This window comes from Siphateles boraxobius, unplaced genomic scaffold (assembly GCF_051911475.1).
Source record: "Siphateles boraxobius isolate OS27281-9 unplaced genomic scaffold, OSU_SipBor_1 26, whole genome shotgun sequence".
Classification (NCBI taxonomy): domain Eukaryota; kingdom Metazoa; phylum Chordata; class Actinopteri; order Cypriniformes; family Leuciscidae; genus Siphateles; species Siphateles boraxobius.
In genome coordinates this window covers 27,777,501-27,795,591 of record NW_027508876.1, presented here as the reverse complement: position 1 = coordinate 27,795,591, position 18,091 = coordinate 27,777,501, and the positions used below count along the sequence as shown (strand labels likewise).

The 18,091-nt window shown below is 36.8% G+C and overlaps 3 protein-coding genes across 9 annotated transcripts in view; 1 reads left to right on the top strand and 2 right to left on the bottom strand.

Moving 5' to 3' along the window:
* Window positions 1-215: 215 nt before the first annotated feature.
* Window positions 216-10,256, bottom strand: wdr24 (WD repeat domain 24). 2 transcript variants are annotated; one of them, XM_077245362.1, is made up of 14 exons: window positions 10,177-10,256; window positions 9,254-9,361; window positions 8,936-9,017; window positions 8,655-8,762; window positions 7,261-7,621; window positions 6,816-6,993; window positions 5,897-6,321; window positions 5,216-5,481; window positions 4,300-4,409; window positions 4,100-4,200; window positions 3,092-3,196; window positions 2,680-3,017; window positions 1,398-1,582; window positions 216-704 (listed from the first exon to the last, which is right to left on the bottom strand). In XM_077245362.1, the coding sequence occupies exons 4-14, from the start codon at window positions 8,754-8,756 to the stop codon at window positions 536-538; spliced, it is 2,340 nt and encodes a 779-aa protein (XP_077101477.1). In that variant the 5' UTR covers window positions 8,757-8,762; window positions 8,936-9,017; window positions 9,254-9,361; window positions 10,177-10,256; the 3' UTR covers window positions 216-535. The 2 variants fall into 2 exon arrangements, with proteins under 2 accessions (XP_077101477.1, XP_077101476.1); XM_077245361.1 differs by having other exon boundaries at window positions 9,234-9,361; window positions 10,177-10,253.
* Window positions 10,257-12,343, top strand: LOC143752232 (uncharacterized). The gene is made up of 5 exons (XM_077245363.1): window positions 10,257-10,518; window positions 11,213-11,306; window positions 11,468-11,627; window positions 11,709-11,861; window positions 11,933-12,343. The coding sequence occupies exons 1-5, from the start codon at window positions 10,379-10,381 to the stop codon at window positions 12,130-12,132; spliced, it is 747 nt and encodes a 248-aa protein (XP_077101478.1). The 5' UTR covers window positions 10,257-10,378; the 3' UTR covers window positions 12,133-12,343.
* Window positions 12,344-12,707: 364 nt separating this feature from the next.
* Window positions 12,708-18,091, bottom strand: part of rhbdl1 (rhomboid, veinlet-like 1 (Drosophila)) — a 26,218-nt gene continuing 20,834 nt past the window's right edge. For 5 of the 6 annotated variants that reach the window (XM_077245389.1, XM_077245387.1, XM_077245390.1 and 2 more), the window contains one exon: window positions 12,708-17,398. In XM_077245389.1, the coding sequence (XP_077101504.1) occupies window positions 17,127-17,398 (272 nt within the window). In that variant the 3' untranslated portion in view covers window positions 12,708-17,126. The remainder of the gene's footprint in view (window positions 17,399-18,091) is intronic. The other variant, XM_077245391.1, reaches the window with a different exon arrangement.

Genomic DNA, 18,091 nt, shown 5'->3' with positions numbered 1-18,091 from the left:
TGGAAGAACATAATTAAAGAGAAGACACTTACCTGAGACAAAAAACACGATGAGTGGAAGTCAACTAGGATTCATTGCATAACAAAATATGAAAGCAAATGGCATCTGGAAAAAAAAAACATCTTTTGCTGTTTTATATAATCATCTAACATTCAGATTAAATTCTGCCAAAGAAAGTCACTTTTAAAGTCTTCATGTTCACAGAATCGCACAGATGACAAGCAAAGACTGGCTTTATTGTTTCTTTCATGTGTTGTTCATTTACACAATTTTCAATGTGAATGAATCATATTCCCAAAGCCAAGTGCATCTTGAGTGTAATTCAATTACATACATTAGATTGTGTTTTTAAAACAAAATTGCCAAAAACTAAAAAAGCTTTCTGATTGTTATAGCACACATTCGAGTGAACAGATTCCCTTATATGTGTTTGATTATCATCAGATCATTAGTTATACGTATTTCCCCTGTAAGTAGCAGCCTGATTGGTCCTGTGTTTAGAGTGTCCAGTGTGTGACGTCAGGTGTGTGTGGTGTCAGGTGTATTCACACAGGTGTCCACAGCCGGCCGGACAGTGTTTCGACTGTTTCAGCCACTCCATCACATGTTCCAGGTGTCCTCCGTGACTGCAGCCTTGACACCACACAAACAAACCTTTGACCACGTGATGGCAAACCGCACACACACTCGCACACTGGTGGCACCTATGGAGAGTTACAATACACAACATAATATTATATATATATATATATACACACACATACATATACACACCTTTTGGGTCCACTATGTAAATAAATAAAATAAATATATTTAATTTCAAATTAAAAGTATAAATAAATACATTTACATTATAATTATACATTTTTATAAATGTATTTATTATAACTTATTTACTATTATATCATTTATTATTTAATTTTAATCCATTTTTTAAAATGGGAAATTTGCTAAAATTATATATAGCCTATATATGCAAATGATTTTCAAGTTTTTTTTAAATAAAGTAAATATAATGTAGTAAATGATATAATCATAAATAAATAAAAATAAATATATTTGTAATAATGTATATTTATAAATTAAATGTATAATTACAATTTGAAATATTCATTTTATTTATTTATAAAGCACTTTTAAACCACACCAAAAAACCACTTCTTTTTAAGTAAAGAATATTTTATGGTTTAAGTTTTAGTTAACAATACCACTTTTTTTTTTACTGTACAACTGTACAAAAAACAATTTTGTACAAAACAAAGAGAAAAGAAAGGCATCTTTAAACACTAATAAACGTATGAGCTCTGATGTTAAACGGTACATTAGATAAACGAATGAACTTGAACTAAATGATTTTGAATTTGACAAGGAGAAAAGTCAGAGCTTGGAGATCGTACCTGTCACAAATCCAGCCCTTGTTGCTCATCGGTCGCTTGCAGTTGCTGCAGTTGATGTGTAAAGTGGTGGACGTTTGATTTAGACACATGATGGCGCCGCACGTGCTCAGTTTGATCACCTCGTTGCTGACGTTCCACAGCTCGAACCGCTGCAGCAGATCGATGTAGGACATGTACCAGTGTTCCTGAAACACAAACACACCGAGTAAACCACCAGAGCGGTAAGGGATCCTGTACATCCAGCTGTTGTTATCGCAAGCAGCTTCAATCAAGACGGACATTTAAGGTAATATTAAGGTAATAATATTGAATTATTTATTGTAAATGATTTATCTGTGCATCATTATTGTTTTTAAATTAATGTAATCGTTAATCAAAGATTAATAGCAGCGACATCTCTTCTCTGACGTCGTGTTTACTGGCGCGAGGACAACCTGATACTCAGAGGAGATGGACCAATAGCAAACCACAACCATCCAATCAATTCCCCATGGACAAAATCAAGTCCCGCCCTACTTTTTTCCTTGTTCGAGAAGCAGTTTCAGAAAAGACTATCGCAACTTCCGTTTTATGCTTAATTTAAGAGATAACGTGTCGTCGTATCACTTTCACAGATTTCGATCACATAAATAATGACGGGGATATGAAATATTGGTTTGAGAAGAAAAAAATATTTCCTGTTTAATATCTTATAATCCATTACAGTGTACAAAAATAGTGGACAAACACTTCAACAATACTACCGTAAGTCCACTGAAGTATTTCAACATTTCTTTTCCGCTGAACCCTTTTGCAGTTGCACAAGTTGCAGGGAAGTTAAACTGAAAACATGTGACTTGTGCTCACTGGTTAAACATGCCCATCTAATGTTTGCATAGTAAAACAATGGAAAAGTAGCGCAGTGGAATGGAAAAACGCATACGTTATGATACGAAAGACATGGAAGAAGCGGCGACCTCAAATACCCGGATGAGCAGCGATTATACAGATATTGACGAGGATCATTTTTAGGGAATAATTGATCTCGGAATGTCGCGGCTGACCAATCAGAATTAAGCATTTCAGAGAGCTATGCAATGAAGAAAGCTACACTGTGTCTTCAAGTTAAAAAAAAAATGCTTATATTTTGTATGGCTTCTTTTCATGCTTTCTTTTTTTATGCTCAATGTTTTATTGTACAGCACTTTGGTGCAACTCTGTTTGGTGCAACAAAGTGCTTTTAAATGTGCTATAGAAATACATTTTGACTTGACTGTCAGTTCTTAAACACGCTCTGCCTCACCTGCGTGAGCTCGTCGATCTCCTTACGGATGCGATCTCCCAGCACGATCAGCACAGACACGGCCATCTGCACGTCGCCCTGCTCGGCGTAGTAACACAGCATCTCCTTCACAATGGAGCAGAAGAACTTGGGCGGCAGGTGGGGCGAGAAAAGCAGCTGTGAGACAGAAATGAGACTGATGGACTCCATGGGAGTCAGGCACATGCTCTCGGCCTCGCTGCCGCTCACGTGGGGCGACTCGGGCTTCTCCTGCACCGGCTCTGGGGCCGAGGGATGGTCCATGATCTCGTGGCGTAACGGGAACGCCTCCTGAGGGAGCAGGTACTCCGGCTCCTCGGCTGGAGAGACCCAAATCTTGTTTTTTCTCTTTATGTATCACAGAGCTGTGAGATGTGTTGAGGTGTTGACTGACCTGCCTGGTTATCGTGCTCCATGCTGTAGAGATCATCATCATCAAGCTCGGCATCTCCAAACAGATACTCCGCCTGACCCTCGCTGCCCTCCGTCTCCTCGTTCTCTGCACACAGAAACACACATCTGTATCTACTGCTTTAGTGTTTGAACGGTTTTTCTTACAAGAGACCGTGAAGCATAATTACAAGAATCAAAATCTGAGCCCCTGAGCCAAACCATTATCCCTGGGGAGTTTAAAGGGTTAGTTCACCAAAAAAGACAATTCCGTCATCATATACAGGTTGTTCCCAACCTGTATGACTTTTTGTCTTCTGTGGAACAGGTTTAGAAGAATGTCCAAGTTGTTATTTTCAATACAATAAAAGCATATAGTGATTGCTTTTCTAGAAGAACAGACTGAAATTTAAAAATATTCTCAATGACAGTCATGATATAGGTTTTGAACAACATGAGTATATTCATCATAAAAATGCTCATGGAGTTTTAAGATTTTATGACTTTTCTTTTTTCTAAAAGGATATGGTGATGGAAAAATGAATTTCAGAAATAGAAGAAATTTATAGGAAAAATATATTTCAATGCTTTTGCGTTCTCTTTCGCATTCACTCAAAACTTTGCACATGCTCACAAAACATTTAATTAAAGTCATTGCGAGTAAGTGCAAAGTTTATTTTAGTGCAAGTGAACACAAAGTACATTGGTAAAAGGCAAAGGTTTTACGAGAAAGAACAAGGTTTCTCAGGGAAACGCAAGGGTTGTGCAAACAAACGCTGTTTCTGAGGAAAGGCATAGGTTTTGCAAGCCAAAGCAAAGTTTCTCTGGGAATCACAACATTTTGTAAACAAAAGCAAAGTTACTTGGGGAAACACAAAAGTTTTGAGAGCAAGCACGAGGTTTGCACTGTAAACAATCTAACTGATTATAACAACAAACATGTGGCATTTCTCTTTTATTGGTTTCTCATCCGGATGCAGATGCTTCTCTGCATGTTATATGTCTGTCTCACCGTCATTATTGTTGAGGTTGGTCTCCAGGCTGTGTATGTTGTCTTGTCTGTTTTCTTTGTTTCTCTCATTGAGAGCAGCGCTCATCTCCTTCATACTGAAGCTACAGTGCAGGATGCAGGGAAAAGACACAACTGAGCAACCATGAACAATATAAGAGGTTGGGATTCAGAAATCCAAAACCACAGGGTATTACCAGTACCTGTTGACGAGAGGAAGGTTTCCTGACTTATTCAGATTGTGATTGGTTGACAAGGACGGATTTGCCGGCTCGGAAAACATAATTCGCAGCATCGTCCATGTGGTTGATTCCTGTATAGCACACAAACACAAATCAAAACTCATTAAAAGTCCTCTAAAATGGTTTATTAGGAAACTGCAGGCGGTTCGTGAATTGATGAAAAGCTAATAATTAAAAATAACTAAAAATACATTTTATTAAAATATTATGTATATAAAATATATTGTAAATATTTGCTTAATTTTACTTTTAAAATAAAAAATGATCACTAAAATAACAAAACTTTAAATCAAAATGATACACTGATATGAAATGTTTTATTTGTCTATCTGCATGTCATGTGACATCAGAAACATCAAAGCTGGTGAACATTATACATAATACGATTTATCAGCAATGACAAGTTTGATTTATTTAGGAAAATATGGAAGCCTGTATTAAACCACTAGAGAATATACTCTTATGCACTGTATAAGATTTTGTAACTTTTAAAATTTCTATTCATTTATTTTTTATTTAGTTCATCTGTTTTTTGTTTATGTCTTCTAGATGTAAAAAATCTGAGATCTTTTGAGACCTTTTAGTATTTTATATATCAGGGATATTTTTCTTTGACAATTTTTACATTATTTTATTGCCACATTTGATATGTTAGAATGTACCATACTGTTGTTTCCCTTTTTGGACCTCCTGTTTGTTTAAGTGTATGCCTTATTAGAAAACTAAATAAAGTTTGTAAATAAAGAAAAGAAAACCAACACTAGAGAACCTTGAACATGTGAACGTGTTGTTAAATTATTACAATATCAATGTAAATAGTTGATATTAAGGGCTTCAGTGGACAAAACAATACAACAACAAAAAAATCTGTGTGTACCTGCAGTCTGTTGAGTCTCTTGGCGACTTGAGCGTTGTGCTCACAGAGTTCGGGGAAGGGTTTTCCACTAAGAAGGTAACTCTGTGCAGTGTTAATGAACCAGTCCATGCCCACGCTGCTGCCCGCTTCAATCTCAAACACACTGAGCGCGCTGGAAACCTGCGCAAACTGCTCCGTCACATCGGGCTTCTTGAAGAAGAAGATGGGGTACCGCCGATCGCCTCCTGGGTAGGTTTTACGCCCCACATCCCCTACAGAAGGGGGAGCTGTGAAGAAAGACAATATTGTAATAAGAAATCAATGTCGATAAATAAAAAACAATTTAAAGGTGCAGTCTGTAAGAATGACAACTAGTGGTCGAAATAGGTACTGCAGTCCAATTCAAAATATCATCGGAGATTGTCGATTGGACAGCGCTCACACAGGTTGCCAGTTTGAGCACACGCAACAGGAACGAGCGCAATGGACAATGAAAATTGGCAAATTTGCAACGTGCAGTATCACGCAGACCAAAACAAAAACAAACACTCCTGCCTTGAAACGCACATTTCAAAGTAAAATAGCTGGCTCTAGAAGTGTTTTTCAGAGATATATATGCAAACATATTACGGTATTTTTATGTTTTAGTAGAGTGAAAAAGTTACATACAGCACCTTTAACTGACACACACGGGTCACTCACCGGTCATCAGACTCTCTTTAGCAGCAAATGCCAGGTCGCCGAACAACCCGAAACAGAGTCCTTCAGGGTTGGCGCGGTCGACGGGCCTGCTGGCGTCTTTAAACATGTGCTGGTAAAGCGTGCTATCCTTGGACCCCGACAGAAGAAAGTAGGGGTCATGCTGGTGCCGCCACACGATTCCTGTAGTCACGTCTTTGTGCTCCTCGAACGTGGCGAAGGGGATGAATGGCCGACGGACGTCCCACACGTAGATGTTGTGGTCCACCATCATGGAGCAGGTGGCTAAGTGAAAGCGCCGCTCCGGACGCCACTTCACCCTGGCCACCGACGCAATGGTCTGAACGCAGTAGATCTCCTTCACGCGATTGGTCGACATGTCCCAGACTTTCACCATCTTGTCACGTCCGCCTGTTGCGAGCCAACCCCTACAAGAGACAGACGGGACTTATATATATATACACACAATAGATCCAAAAAGAGCGAGAAAGTTAATGTGTAACCTTTTACCAATTGAAATTAGACAAAAAAAATCTTTTTACGTGTTTTTTCTTTAAATTTATTTATTTTTACCTGTAACTGCAGTGAACCAAAGACAGTCTCAAAAACGCGGTTTGAAATCGCTGGTGTTTCTGACCTCACAAACTACCTTGTAACCAATCAGGTCAACGTGTGATCGTCAACGAGTGGATCTCTGAGCTGTTGTGAGTGAGATGAGGTGGGGCTCATTTGCATATTCATAGTACCGCGTATACTAAATGAGGCAAGGGTGTAGTTACATTCAAGCTATTTTAAGGCATGAAGAAATTTTTTATTTCAAGGAAAAAACGTTTAAATATGTCATTTTGGTGATCAAAGATGAGTTTTAAGGGATAGAATTGTTGACTACAGGCCAGGGGGACTTTAAGTCAAGCACACACACCTGTCCTCAGGGTGCCAGTCACAGCAGAAGACGGGGCCGGTGTGAGCGGTGAACATCCTCTCGTAGCGGTCGGGTCTGCGGATGTCCCATAGCTGCACGTTTCCATTCTCGAACGAGGCCGCAAACGTGAAATAATCCTTCATACTGAACTGCACATCTCTTACACTCTCAGACTGACCTGCAAAAACACAAAATGATGTTCACATTTCGTACAGCTTCCATATCTCTGTAGCATCCAATAAAAATCTAAGAAGCTGCAGATTTGCTTCTCAAATTAAAATGCATGGACAATAGTTGCACGGATTGCTTCGTAGTGTCATTTTCTGGGTGAATTATTACTTTTAAATGTACATACATTTTAGCATTGCCTAAGCAGTAAATGCTTTGCCTTGTGCAGATGTTGTAGATAAGTCAGAGATGCTCACCTGCACAAGTTTGTACGTACCCGAAAACGTGCTGACGCTCTCCTTCTTTCGCAGGTCGAAACACTTCATGAACCCGTCCTGAGAGCCGGACAGCAGCATGTTGACCTCAGTAGGGTGAAAGCAGACCTTGTTGACTGTGCGCTTGTGTTCTGTGAACAGCTGCTCCTGTTTGTTACGGCACGGGCGCGCCAGGTTCCACGTCACCACGGCTCCGTTAGTGGCGGCGGTGGCCAGCAGGTTCTCCTCCATCTGATGCCACATGACGTCCGCGCAGCTGAAGTTCAGCGAGGGTTTGCGCCCCACGCGCAGGTTCAGACGCTCCACGAAACCATCTTCCTCCAGACCATATATCTTGAAAATATTTCGCCCTGCAACCACCACCTGAAACGTGATGAATCACAAGGTCACTGTATCTAATGACATTACCCAAAATAGAATTTTGAATATGAATTTTTATTACTGACAATTTATTATTGATTGACAGATTGAATATTAATTTACACATTAATAACAATATAAATTATAAATACAAATCTAATTACTTAACATTAATTAATGCATTAACTAACAATAAGCAATACAATAATCAAGTCCATTAAATAACATTTACAGATACAACTTTTGATTTGAATAATGTATTAGTAAATGTTGAAATGAACATTAACTAAGAATAATAAATGCTATAGAAGTGTGGTTCATTGTTAGTTCAAATAACAAAAGGAAAAGAGAAAATCATTCACTGAATAGGTTTTGTAGCTTTAATCAAATTAATCTAAATTTAATTTATAATTTATGTAGTGAAGACTGTTCAGGGTTTGATAAATTTATTCATTTTCTGTAAATTTTCTACCTATTAGATCAAATATTTAAAACATACTGTCCTTATGTTGCTTCCACATTAATTTGGAGATTAAATGTTAAATTATTACAATATAAAAATATATTAAAAACTTTCATCTTAGGTGTGATCAATCACGATTAATTACCGAAATATGTGCGATTAATTAATATTTTTTTAATCGATTGACAGCACTAAAATAAGTTAAATCAATTAAAATATTGTTAAATTTTTTTATAATAATTTCATCTTGGTCCCTTCAATTCCCTTACTCATAATTAGTTCATAAAAAGTTAACTGCCTTGAGTAAGTTTTACAAGAAAATACCATTTTAGTCTTTCTACTTCAAAATTTCACATTTAATTCAATGCGTTACTTGCTGTTTCTTTGTAATTGTTTGTGAAACTTACTAGCAATATCTGAGTGAAAATTGCAAATAGTAAATCCTACAATAATTCTTTTTTTCTCGGTGTACCATTGCTTCTATTTGAAATGAGCTACATTTAAAAAGTCATGTAAACAACCACAAAAAAATATGTATTTGAGCTTGTGGTGAGAACATAGTGTGATTTTGACCTGCGTAGCATCCCGACACACACTGATGGCGTTGGCAGGAGCATCCAGGTGACAAAACATGGTACGGCCACTGATGGTGTTGACCCTGTTCATCTTCTCCATCTCAAGCTGAAAAATACAGAGAAACGAGAGAGGAGAGATGAAGCTGATGCAGTTCCTGCTCTGGCCAGCAGGTGGACAGCAGATTCATCAACTCCAACATCACTTTCAACTCCAACATGCACATGGATCTTATTCATTTAGCAAAACATACATGAATAAGGTAAGCGGTTCACACATACGCTTTGTGTGTTGAGAAAACCCCTTCAAATGACCTCCAACTTTCTCATTCACTCCACACTAAGACCTTTGGGAAAATGTGGCCTGAAACAACAAACACATTCCATAAATGTATGTATTATTCCAAAACAAATATACATGAATGATTAAACTATTCTTTATAGATTATATCTGAATAAGTAGATCATTAGATGGGTTATATATATATTATATAGACATGATTAGTGGTGGTAAAATGACAAACATCTAAGGGATTAATGTTAATGCAACATGACTTCATATACAGGTATTTTATCCCACCATCTGTGTTCGTCACGCACAGCTCAAGACGAAAAACAAATCCACTTCACGTGACAGTCAGTGCGTGACGTCACGCACACATCCACGCGAACGAGTTTAACATCTTCATAATGGAATTACACACCAACCTGCAGAACAGAAACAAGGCAGCAATATCACTAGCAGAGAAGCAATATTAATAAAACAATGCAATTTTAGAAATCATATTAGCAGTAACATTTAAGTGAGATGTTAGTGATTTTAGACTGACTGCAAAGATTTTATAAAACCTTTTTTTATATTTTATGTAATTTATATAATCTGAACCATGCCATTTATTTTTAATAATAATAATAATAAATATCTTGTTCATATTATATTATGGTTATAAAATGACCATGCAATTTTACTGCACTGCAATATAGTTTTATATATTATTACTGTTATTCGTATCCATTTTACTGCACTGCAATAATATATTATTACTGTTATTCATATTCATTTTACTGCACTGCAATAAAGGATACTGCAATGTAGGTTTTACGATGGTTATTTGTATTATCAGTAAGCACACTAATGCATTGTTTTGTCTGTTATTGTAATGCACAGAAAGGTCAATTAAATGCGATTTTATATAAGGATTTGAACTATTCATATTCACCATTTATAGCCTACTGGCCTATTGGTGCTTCGAGTTATACAAATTAAATTCTTCTTGCGATACTATGACATTACAGCTGTACTTTTTATGAATGGAATAATGTACCATATATGAGTAAGTCTGTCTTTTAGAGCTCGTGGCAGTCAAGAAAAGTGTCATACTGCTACAAAAACACCTCAGTAATTTACAGCAGTGATAACTCCTGCCACTCGACACCATAATTCAGCTTATCATGTTTCCGAACATGAATGTTCAACTGTAATATGAGTTTGGATATTGCTGGAATAACCGCGCAGAACTTACCCTTTTAAAAACAAGTGTGTCCGTTCATGAGAAGCGGATGTAGAATTATTGTTTACGTTTGCCGCTGACGTCACCTCCCCTCTCAAGGCGCGCGCTGCTTCAGTCACGCCGCTCTAGTTTGTCACACTGCAGGAGGACTGGAATTTGAGGTCAGTAAATGTTATAAACTGTCTGCACTCATCGTCTCTATTCTCACTCAGTCATGCCTGTGGATGGGAGACTGTTTACCTGTGAAGATCCAGCTGTATGGAGAGGGATTTATGGAAAATACTGGACTGTGATACAAGCTAAATCAGCTGGAAAGGGCAAGGCTTCTGGAAAACTCCTGCAACTGGACAAATGGTTTGAGTTCTTACAAACACAGACCTAAAACGTCTTTTTATGTTCATTATTGAATGGAATTGAATATTTATTTATATATTAATAATCAAATCAATTACGAAAATAAATGACTAAAATATATACATTTAAAATAAAAACAAATTATATCAAATAAAATGTTAATTCTAAATTCTATAGATTTTTTAAAAATATTGTACTATTATTTTAAATCATAATTTGTGCCTACTCATCATAATTAGCTAATTATATGTAATTTGACAACTAGCATGACCTCTATTTGATAAGGAAAACGTTTAAATGTTCACATGAACAACTAAAAAAAAATGTTTTATGAGTTCCTAAAATGTCTTTTTATGCATCAGAATAGAATTGAATATTAATTTCTATATTAATAATCATATACATTTATCAAAATATATACATGTAAAATGAACGATAAATTATAGTAATTCAAATATGGTTAAATTATATACATTTTAAAATATTTGTATCAATTTTATTTCATAATGTTTGCCTACTCATCATAATCACAATTTACATGAAATTTGACACCTTAAATTTAGCTTCACTCAAAAAACCACCACAAAAAAATAGACTTGAGTTCTTGGAAATACACACCTACAATGTATTTTTTATCTATTTTTGTTATTTTTGCATCATAATAAAATACAATTGCAGGAAATCTTTTTCCCAGGTTTCAGGAGGAGCTTCCCGCAGCGATCTCAGCTCGATCCCAGCATTCCCTCACACATGCTGAGCTCGTCAAGATCATGGAGTGGAAACTTACCGTAAGCACAATAGAAATAGATTCATGCCCTGCGTAATTAGAAAGAAACACAGAAATAGGCTAGTGGCTCATTGGTTGCACACAGTGACGATCACTCTTATATGACTATTATGCACAAATGCATTGCTCTCTTTGATGATGATGATGGCTGCTCCCTTTCAGAAAGGGAAGTTCAGGCCACGTTTGCAGCAGCTCATTGGCTCGAACAGCGAGGAGGCGGTTCAAAGCTCGACCAGCAAAGCATTCGGTTTGTTGCCCGATGTCCAAGGGGCAATTACAGAGCTGTGCAAACTCAAAGGTGTCGGGCCAGCAACGGCCTCAGGTACACACACCTATCCAGTCATGCATGCATGCAATAACTGAAATAAAATACATTTAAACCGCAGCAAACTGTCTCCATCAGCCGTGTTGGCGGCCGGCGCTCCAGGGGAAGTGGCCTTCATGGCTGATGAAGCTGTGGAGAGCATCGCAGAGCTCAGACCGGTCGAGTACACGGCCAAACATTATGCACTTTTCCTCCAGAAAATGCTGCATAAATCATCCCAGCTTAATAGAGGTAAGATGCACACATTAAGCTTAAATATTTCTTTATTAGGATCTTACTATAGTCTTTATTTCCGGTCTCAGTGGACGGCCAGCAGGACTGGACTCCTCACCGGGTGGAGCAGTGTTTATGGGCATGGGCGGTGGCCAATCAGATTCAGCCCTCATTAATACAGGAGTTCAATCTGATGGATGCAGCACACACAGTGACCAATCAGAAGCCAGAGAAGAGGAAGACTGCTGATGAAAAGCCATCGAAGAGACAGAAGACTACGCGAACTTAAAGTCAGAATTGTGCACTTCTCTGCGTTCTCTAGTATATAGTACATGCAATATTATTATGTAGAGGGTGTTGTCAATATATTTCTTTGCAAAAGTATCTCTGTGTTTTTGAGGCACTACTTCAAGATCATGAAATGCAACATTTCTCAATTGCTCTTCTGAATTTGTAATTGTTTATGTAAAGATGTTTTAATAAAGCAATATTATAAATAATATTTTCTTTAATTTATGAGAAACTAATAATAACATGGTTATATTTTTATTAAATATATATAAAAAATTCATTTAAACATTATATTTTATTGAATTTATGATAAACTAATGGGTTTTTATATATATATATATATATATATATATTAAAAATTAAAATGCATATTTTCTTTAATTTATGAGAAACAACAGGCTTTCAAAAATTGCAAACCACATAAAACAAACAGAAAACGCATTAAATAGCATCCTTAAACGCATCCTTGCACTGACATTTTGCTGAAAAAAGTTAAGTTCACGAGGAGATTCAAGTAATTTATACCTCATCGGTGGAAAGTGTGTTACTGTGGGCACACAAACACACGCAGACTTCTCTCACAGTATGTTCTTTATTTCATACAGCTGAGAAATGAAAGCAAACACAAAAACATACAAAATAAAACTACAAAAACTAATTGCCTCAGATCCCAATATTTCAGAAGTACAATACATCATGAAATGATAAAGAATTTAATAGAAACTATCAGTATTTACATGTTTTTTTTATCTTCATCTGATCCAGAGAAAACTATTAGCCTTATATTATATTTTTAGTTTTAACCTCTTTTTATGTAAACAGAATATTTTACTGCAAGAGTCGTCATCTCTCGTATTTTGGCACCATTTTGAAGTCTGTACATGGACTACGATTCTCAGTAGGACTACAGTTGTGGCAGCAACACAGACGCAGCGATGATCTTAAAGCAAAACTACACCTACAACATCATAGAGAAAATAAACTCAGATCTGCGAGAGCAGCTATTGGCTGGTAAGTAATGTGGGCGGGAATAAGGGGAGGCCCTTGGTAAATAGGTTTGTTCCCAGTTTCAAGAGGATTGATTGAGTACACTTCTTCACTGAGAGTATGTTCGGAGTGGCATACTACTATACTACCCATACTATTTGCAGGATGCAAATCCTCAGTGTGAATGGCATATTTGGACGACTTATCTGTAACATTTGCCAAAACTGTATAAAAGTAAAACTATCCCATGATGCAATGTGCTCGACTTTACATTCTGAAACAGTATTAACTAAAGCTTTTAAAACATTTTTTGGAATGAATAAAGCTGAAATTAAAAGTTTTGCATTCTCCCGAGTAACTGTGTTTGCTCGCAAAAACTCAAATGGTATGTGAGAGAATGCAAAAACCTTGAAATATAATTTTTCCTTTTATAGAATTAAATAAATAATTTTTTATGGTATGTATGAAACCAGGGACTAAAACTAACCTTAGCCGCACCTGCCAATGGTGTGTACTTGCCATAAATAAGTTTTACCAGCCATTATTTCTTATTAAAGTTACAAAAGTTATTTAGTCTAGAGCATTGAGTGATTGTTCTTTGTCTTGTGTTGTTTGATTAACATTAAAACCACAGACAGCAGCAGGAATATTAGACTGCTGTCACTTTAAGAGCGGATGCACGGATCCAATATACTGATACACATGCGTTTACTTTCTCAGCTGTTTACGTTCACTTAAGACATAACCGACTATGTATACAAGGATACTTGCCGGGCATTTTGACATAATTTGTGTGAATTTGTCCGTTCAAGCACAAGAAGAGGTTTAAGAGAGCTCTATTCAGTATTCAAGGCTTTCTGAGTAATGAATTGAGAGACTTCTTGCGCTTGAATATTTAAATTGGCAAGGCTTAAACTTCCGTGACGATGCAGTGCTGTCCCGAGCGTTGTTCACGTTCATGTTCTCACAATATTGCATTGTTAGAATTCATAAAAATGCTACCGGCCAACGCCAATTTTTACTTGCACTTGGCGTGTACATTTTAGGCCCTGTATGAAACGAAAAAGTGCAAAATGCATAGTTTCACACAATATTCTTTAAAATTAGTAAGCAGGATACTGTATAAACTGCAAAGTATGCATTCAGTATGCTAGTATTCCACTCCGAACTCAACCCAACTGTTTTAGACCACGATCAGTGTTTCCCACACTCACAAAAGACACACACAGACTACAGTATGTGTGCCTGTAACAGTCTGAAAACCAACAATGGTCATACAGCTTATTAAAGCATGTTTAACACACACACACACACTTCCAGCGTCCATTTGATGAGTGTTCAAAAACATAATACATCCATCATTCGCTGTTTTCTCTCCATTTTCCATCATTTTATCAGCTATTTGTCCTGTCTTTCTCACCTTATTTTCTTCTATCACGTCCCAATACAGCTCTTAGCTTTTTCATTACATTTATCTCTCTCTTTCTCACTGTTTATATGCGCGTCTAATAAATATTCATCAGCTTTTCATTTTTCACCTGTCTAAAAGTGCCAGCCAGGTGGATATTACAGGAACTCTATAAATTTCACTACGGTGCGACTCTTGCATGCTGGATCAGAACATTTAAAGTCAACTTGAAACCAAACTTGACATAATTTAATTTATTAAATCCTTTTCTGCTGTATTCTCTTTATCCACATATCTCACAGTATGGCAGAAAATGTGAATATTTACTGACTTCAAATATTCAAATGACTCACTTGTTCCCTCAAAAGTATTCATGTATTATGTTACATAACCGTGACCTTTGAGCACAGCAAAGCCAGGGAGGATGTATTAATTAAACATTTTGTATAGTTAATTTCCTTTGCTTTGCATCTTCCAGCACGGTCTGTTTCTGTGGGTGACTATGTAAATGCATTTCATCTAGAGGTTTGTATCATCAGTCTAAGACCATCTTTACACACGCCACAATCCAACAACGACAGCCACTCGGAATAAATATAGGACTATGGCATAAAAATCCACAACATTAAATAGACACACGGTCAAGCTTTTCGAAAATGAAAAGAAATAACTCAGAACACAGGAATCTCTCCTATAGCTATTTAATCAATTCCCCTTAAGTATCTTTTAGCAGCTTAGCGAATGATAACTTGGCACTACTGAATTTTGTCGTTATTTGCTTTGTCTTAGAGTTAAAGGTCATAAGTTTATCTTCTCTCATCTTTTGCAGACTTGTCATGAAAACACAAGGATTGCTGGTTGTATTTTTCCATTTTAAAACTAAATATCCAGTCTTAAGCATCATTCTTTCACTGAAAACGTAGGCAGACAGAATTTTCCTAAGACATATGGTACTGGTGGTCGCGACATCCGTTTCTATGTTGAAAGCATCTTTAATCCTGTTATGGCAGTTACCATAACAACTGCAATCTGCACAGCAATAACTGAAGTATTCATTACTGTGTGGCACAGACATATTGTGCTCTAAACTTCTGGCTCACTCACTGGCTTTTGTTCATGTGATCACTGGAAATATTTTCAAGAGTCAAGATAAAAGTTCAGGTATGTACTCTGTTCCAAAACCTAGTGAGCTCCCTTGCTGTTTACTGCCAACATAGGCAGCTGCTAGGCTAATAAAACAATACTCTAATAAGCATAAAAATACAAATATTATTAAGCAGAATAGTTCATTTTTAAGTAGTTCAAAAGTGTTGGGACAGTAATAAGAAATTTAGACTTCTTCAGCAAGGATGCATGAAATTGATCAAAAATGACATTAAAGACATTTATAATATTTAAAATAAATGCTGCTCTATTGAACTTTCTATTCATCAAGCAATCTTTAAAAACTGAATCATGGCTCCTACCAAAATTTATAGCAGCACAACTGTATTCAACACTCAGAAATGTTTCTTGAGCAGCAAATCAGCATATAAGAATGATTTATGACTCCGAAGACGGGAGTAATGATGCTGAAAATTCAGCTTTGATCACAGGAATAAATTACATTTTACAATATATTCACATAGAAAATATGTCTTTTAAATTGTAATGTTATTTCACTGTTTTTACTGTGTTTTTGATCAAATAAATACAGCACTGGTGAGCTGAAGAGACAGAAGAGCAGAAAATATTACGGTAGTGTGTATATATATATATATGTATATTATACACACACATTTTGGAGCTTATTGCAATAAATTCTGGGATTGCTTTCTCTGACATAGAATGCTACGTTCACATTTGGCAAAAAGAAGTTATCTTAGAAGGCAACATAATGTGCACATATGACATGCTGCCTACATCGACAACCCACTATGATTTGGAACAGAGATAATGTTTATGTCCTCTTGTAGCGTCTACAAGTGTGTGTGCAACTGAGGAACAAAGTAAAGCAAGAAACATCTTCAAAAACATCACTTTTTACCCTTTCAAACAAGTTTTACCTTGTTGAAAAAGAATACTATCCGTAATTATCCACCAACAAACATCAACATCAACCCCCCCTACCTCAGTGAGGACTTTACCGGGTCTTCAAGCGCAAGGCTTTGTTTTTAGTCAGCGAGATTCCAGTTTCATCTACTACGAATGTTATCTTTAATGCATAACAGGCTTAGATGAGGCTGTCAAATCAAAACATTACAGAAAGGCTTCATGAACGCGCCTCGGGCTGAAACTCGAACTCAGAGAGCAAAACAAATCTGATGTACGTGTGTATATGTGTGTATGTGTGTGTGTGTGTGTGTGTGTTTGTGTTCAAATAAGCTCACTGGATCATTGAGCTGCCTTGGAGTGTTCATTAAAATACCACGCTGTTTATGTTTGCTACTTCAGTATGGAATGTGAGTTTGCGTTTTTCATTTCACACCTTCCATGTTTTCACATCCTGTTCTCCGCTGCTGGTCGAGTGGAGTAGATTGAGGTCGGACCTGTATCAGACAGGGGGCGTGGCTTTCTGCACCCACCAGGGGGTGTGTCATCAGGGAGGGGGCGTGTCATCAGGGAGGGGGCGGGATCTGAACCCCGAGCAGCTCGTAAGCGAAAATGTTCCAGAAGATGGCGAAGAGGAGGAAGGTGATGAAGGAGAAGATGAGCACCCACCAGGAGCACTGTTTATGCAGAGATTCCTCATAGCTCCGCAAGATCAGCAGCCCCATGCTGATGCCCACCACTGCGCCCGACAGATGAGCCATGAAGCTGGGTTGCGGACCGGAAGAGGGGAGCGGCGGAGAGAAACGCAACCATACGGCACGGCCCACCTCAGAACTCACTGTTAAAGACAGAGAGAGAGATTGGCAGATGTTTGGAATAGTAGCATAATAGCGTATTACTTATACTATCAGATTCTAAGTCTCTTATGCTCACTGAGGATGCATTTATTTGATCAAAAACATAGAACCAAATATTGTGAAATATTATTACAATTAAAAATAACTTTTTTATATTTGAATATATTTTAAAATGTAATTTATTCCTGTGATCAAAGCAAATTTTCAGCATCATTACTCCAGTCTTCAGTGTCACATGATCCTTCAGAAATCATTCTAATATGATGATTTGCTGCTCAATAATTAATTATTAATGATATATGTAATGAGGTCATGTGAAAACAATGTAGCATACTACTATTCAAAATGATTATCATTGCATTGATATATATATGCATTATAATATATATACATATATATAAATAGTATGCAGTATTTAGTGTATACTGCATAGTGTGCAATACAGTCTTCCATTCTGAAAATAGAAAATAAAAAACAAAAATTGTGAATTAAGCCATTGCCTATTTAAAAAAAATAGTATGTAGTATTTATTGTATACTGCATAATATTTAACATCCTAGTTTTCCATTGTGAATATAGGTAATTTCAGACAAAAACAATAGCACATACTAACTTGCTAGTATGCTATTATGAAATCAGCCATAGCCTATTTTTTAAACAGTATGCAGATTTTA

Coding starts and splice junctions, on each gene's coding strand:
- wdr24 (XM_077245362.1), bottom strand. CDS start 8,756: ATGGAGAAGATGAACAGGGTCAACACCATCAGTGGCCGTACCATGTTT. Junction 3,197..4,099: donor CAACCTCAACAATAATGACG/GTGAGACAGACA, acceptor TTCTGTGTGCAG/AGAACGAGGAGACGGAGGGC. Junction 3,018..3,091: donor GGAGCACGATAACCAGGCAG/GTCAGTCAACAC, acceptor GGGTCTCTCCAG/CCGAGGAGCCGGAGTACCTG.
- LOC143752232 (XM_077245363.1), top strand. CDS start 10,379: ATGCCTGTGGATGGGAGACTGTTTACCTGTGAAGATCCAGCTGTATGG. Junction 10,519..11,212: donor CTCCTGCAACTGGACAAATG/GTTTGAGTTCTT, acceptor TCTTTTTCCCAG/GTTTCAGGAGGAGCTTCCCG. Junction 11,862..11,932: donor ATCATCCCAGCTTAATAGAG/GTAAGATGCACA, acceptor TTCCGGTCTCAG/TGGACGGCCAGCAGGACTGG.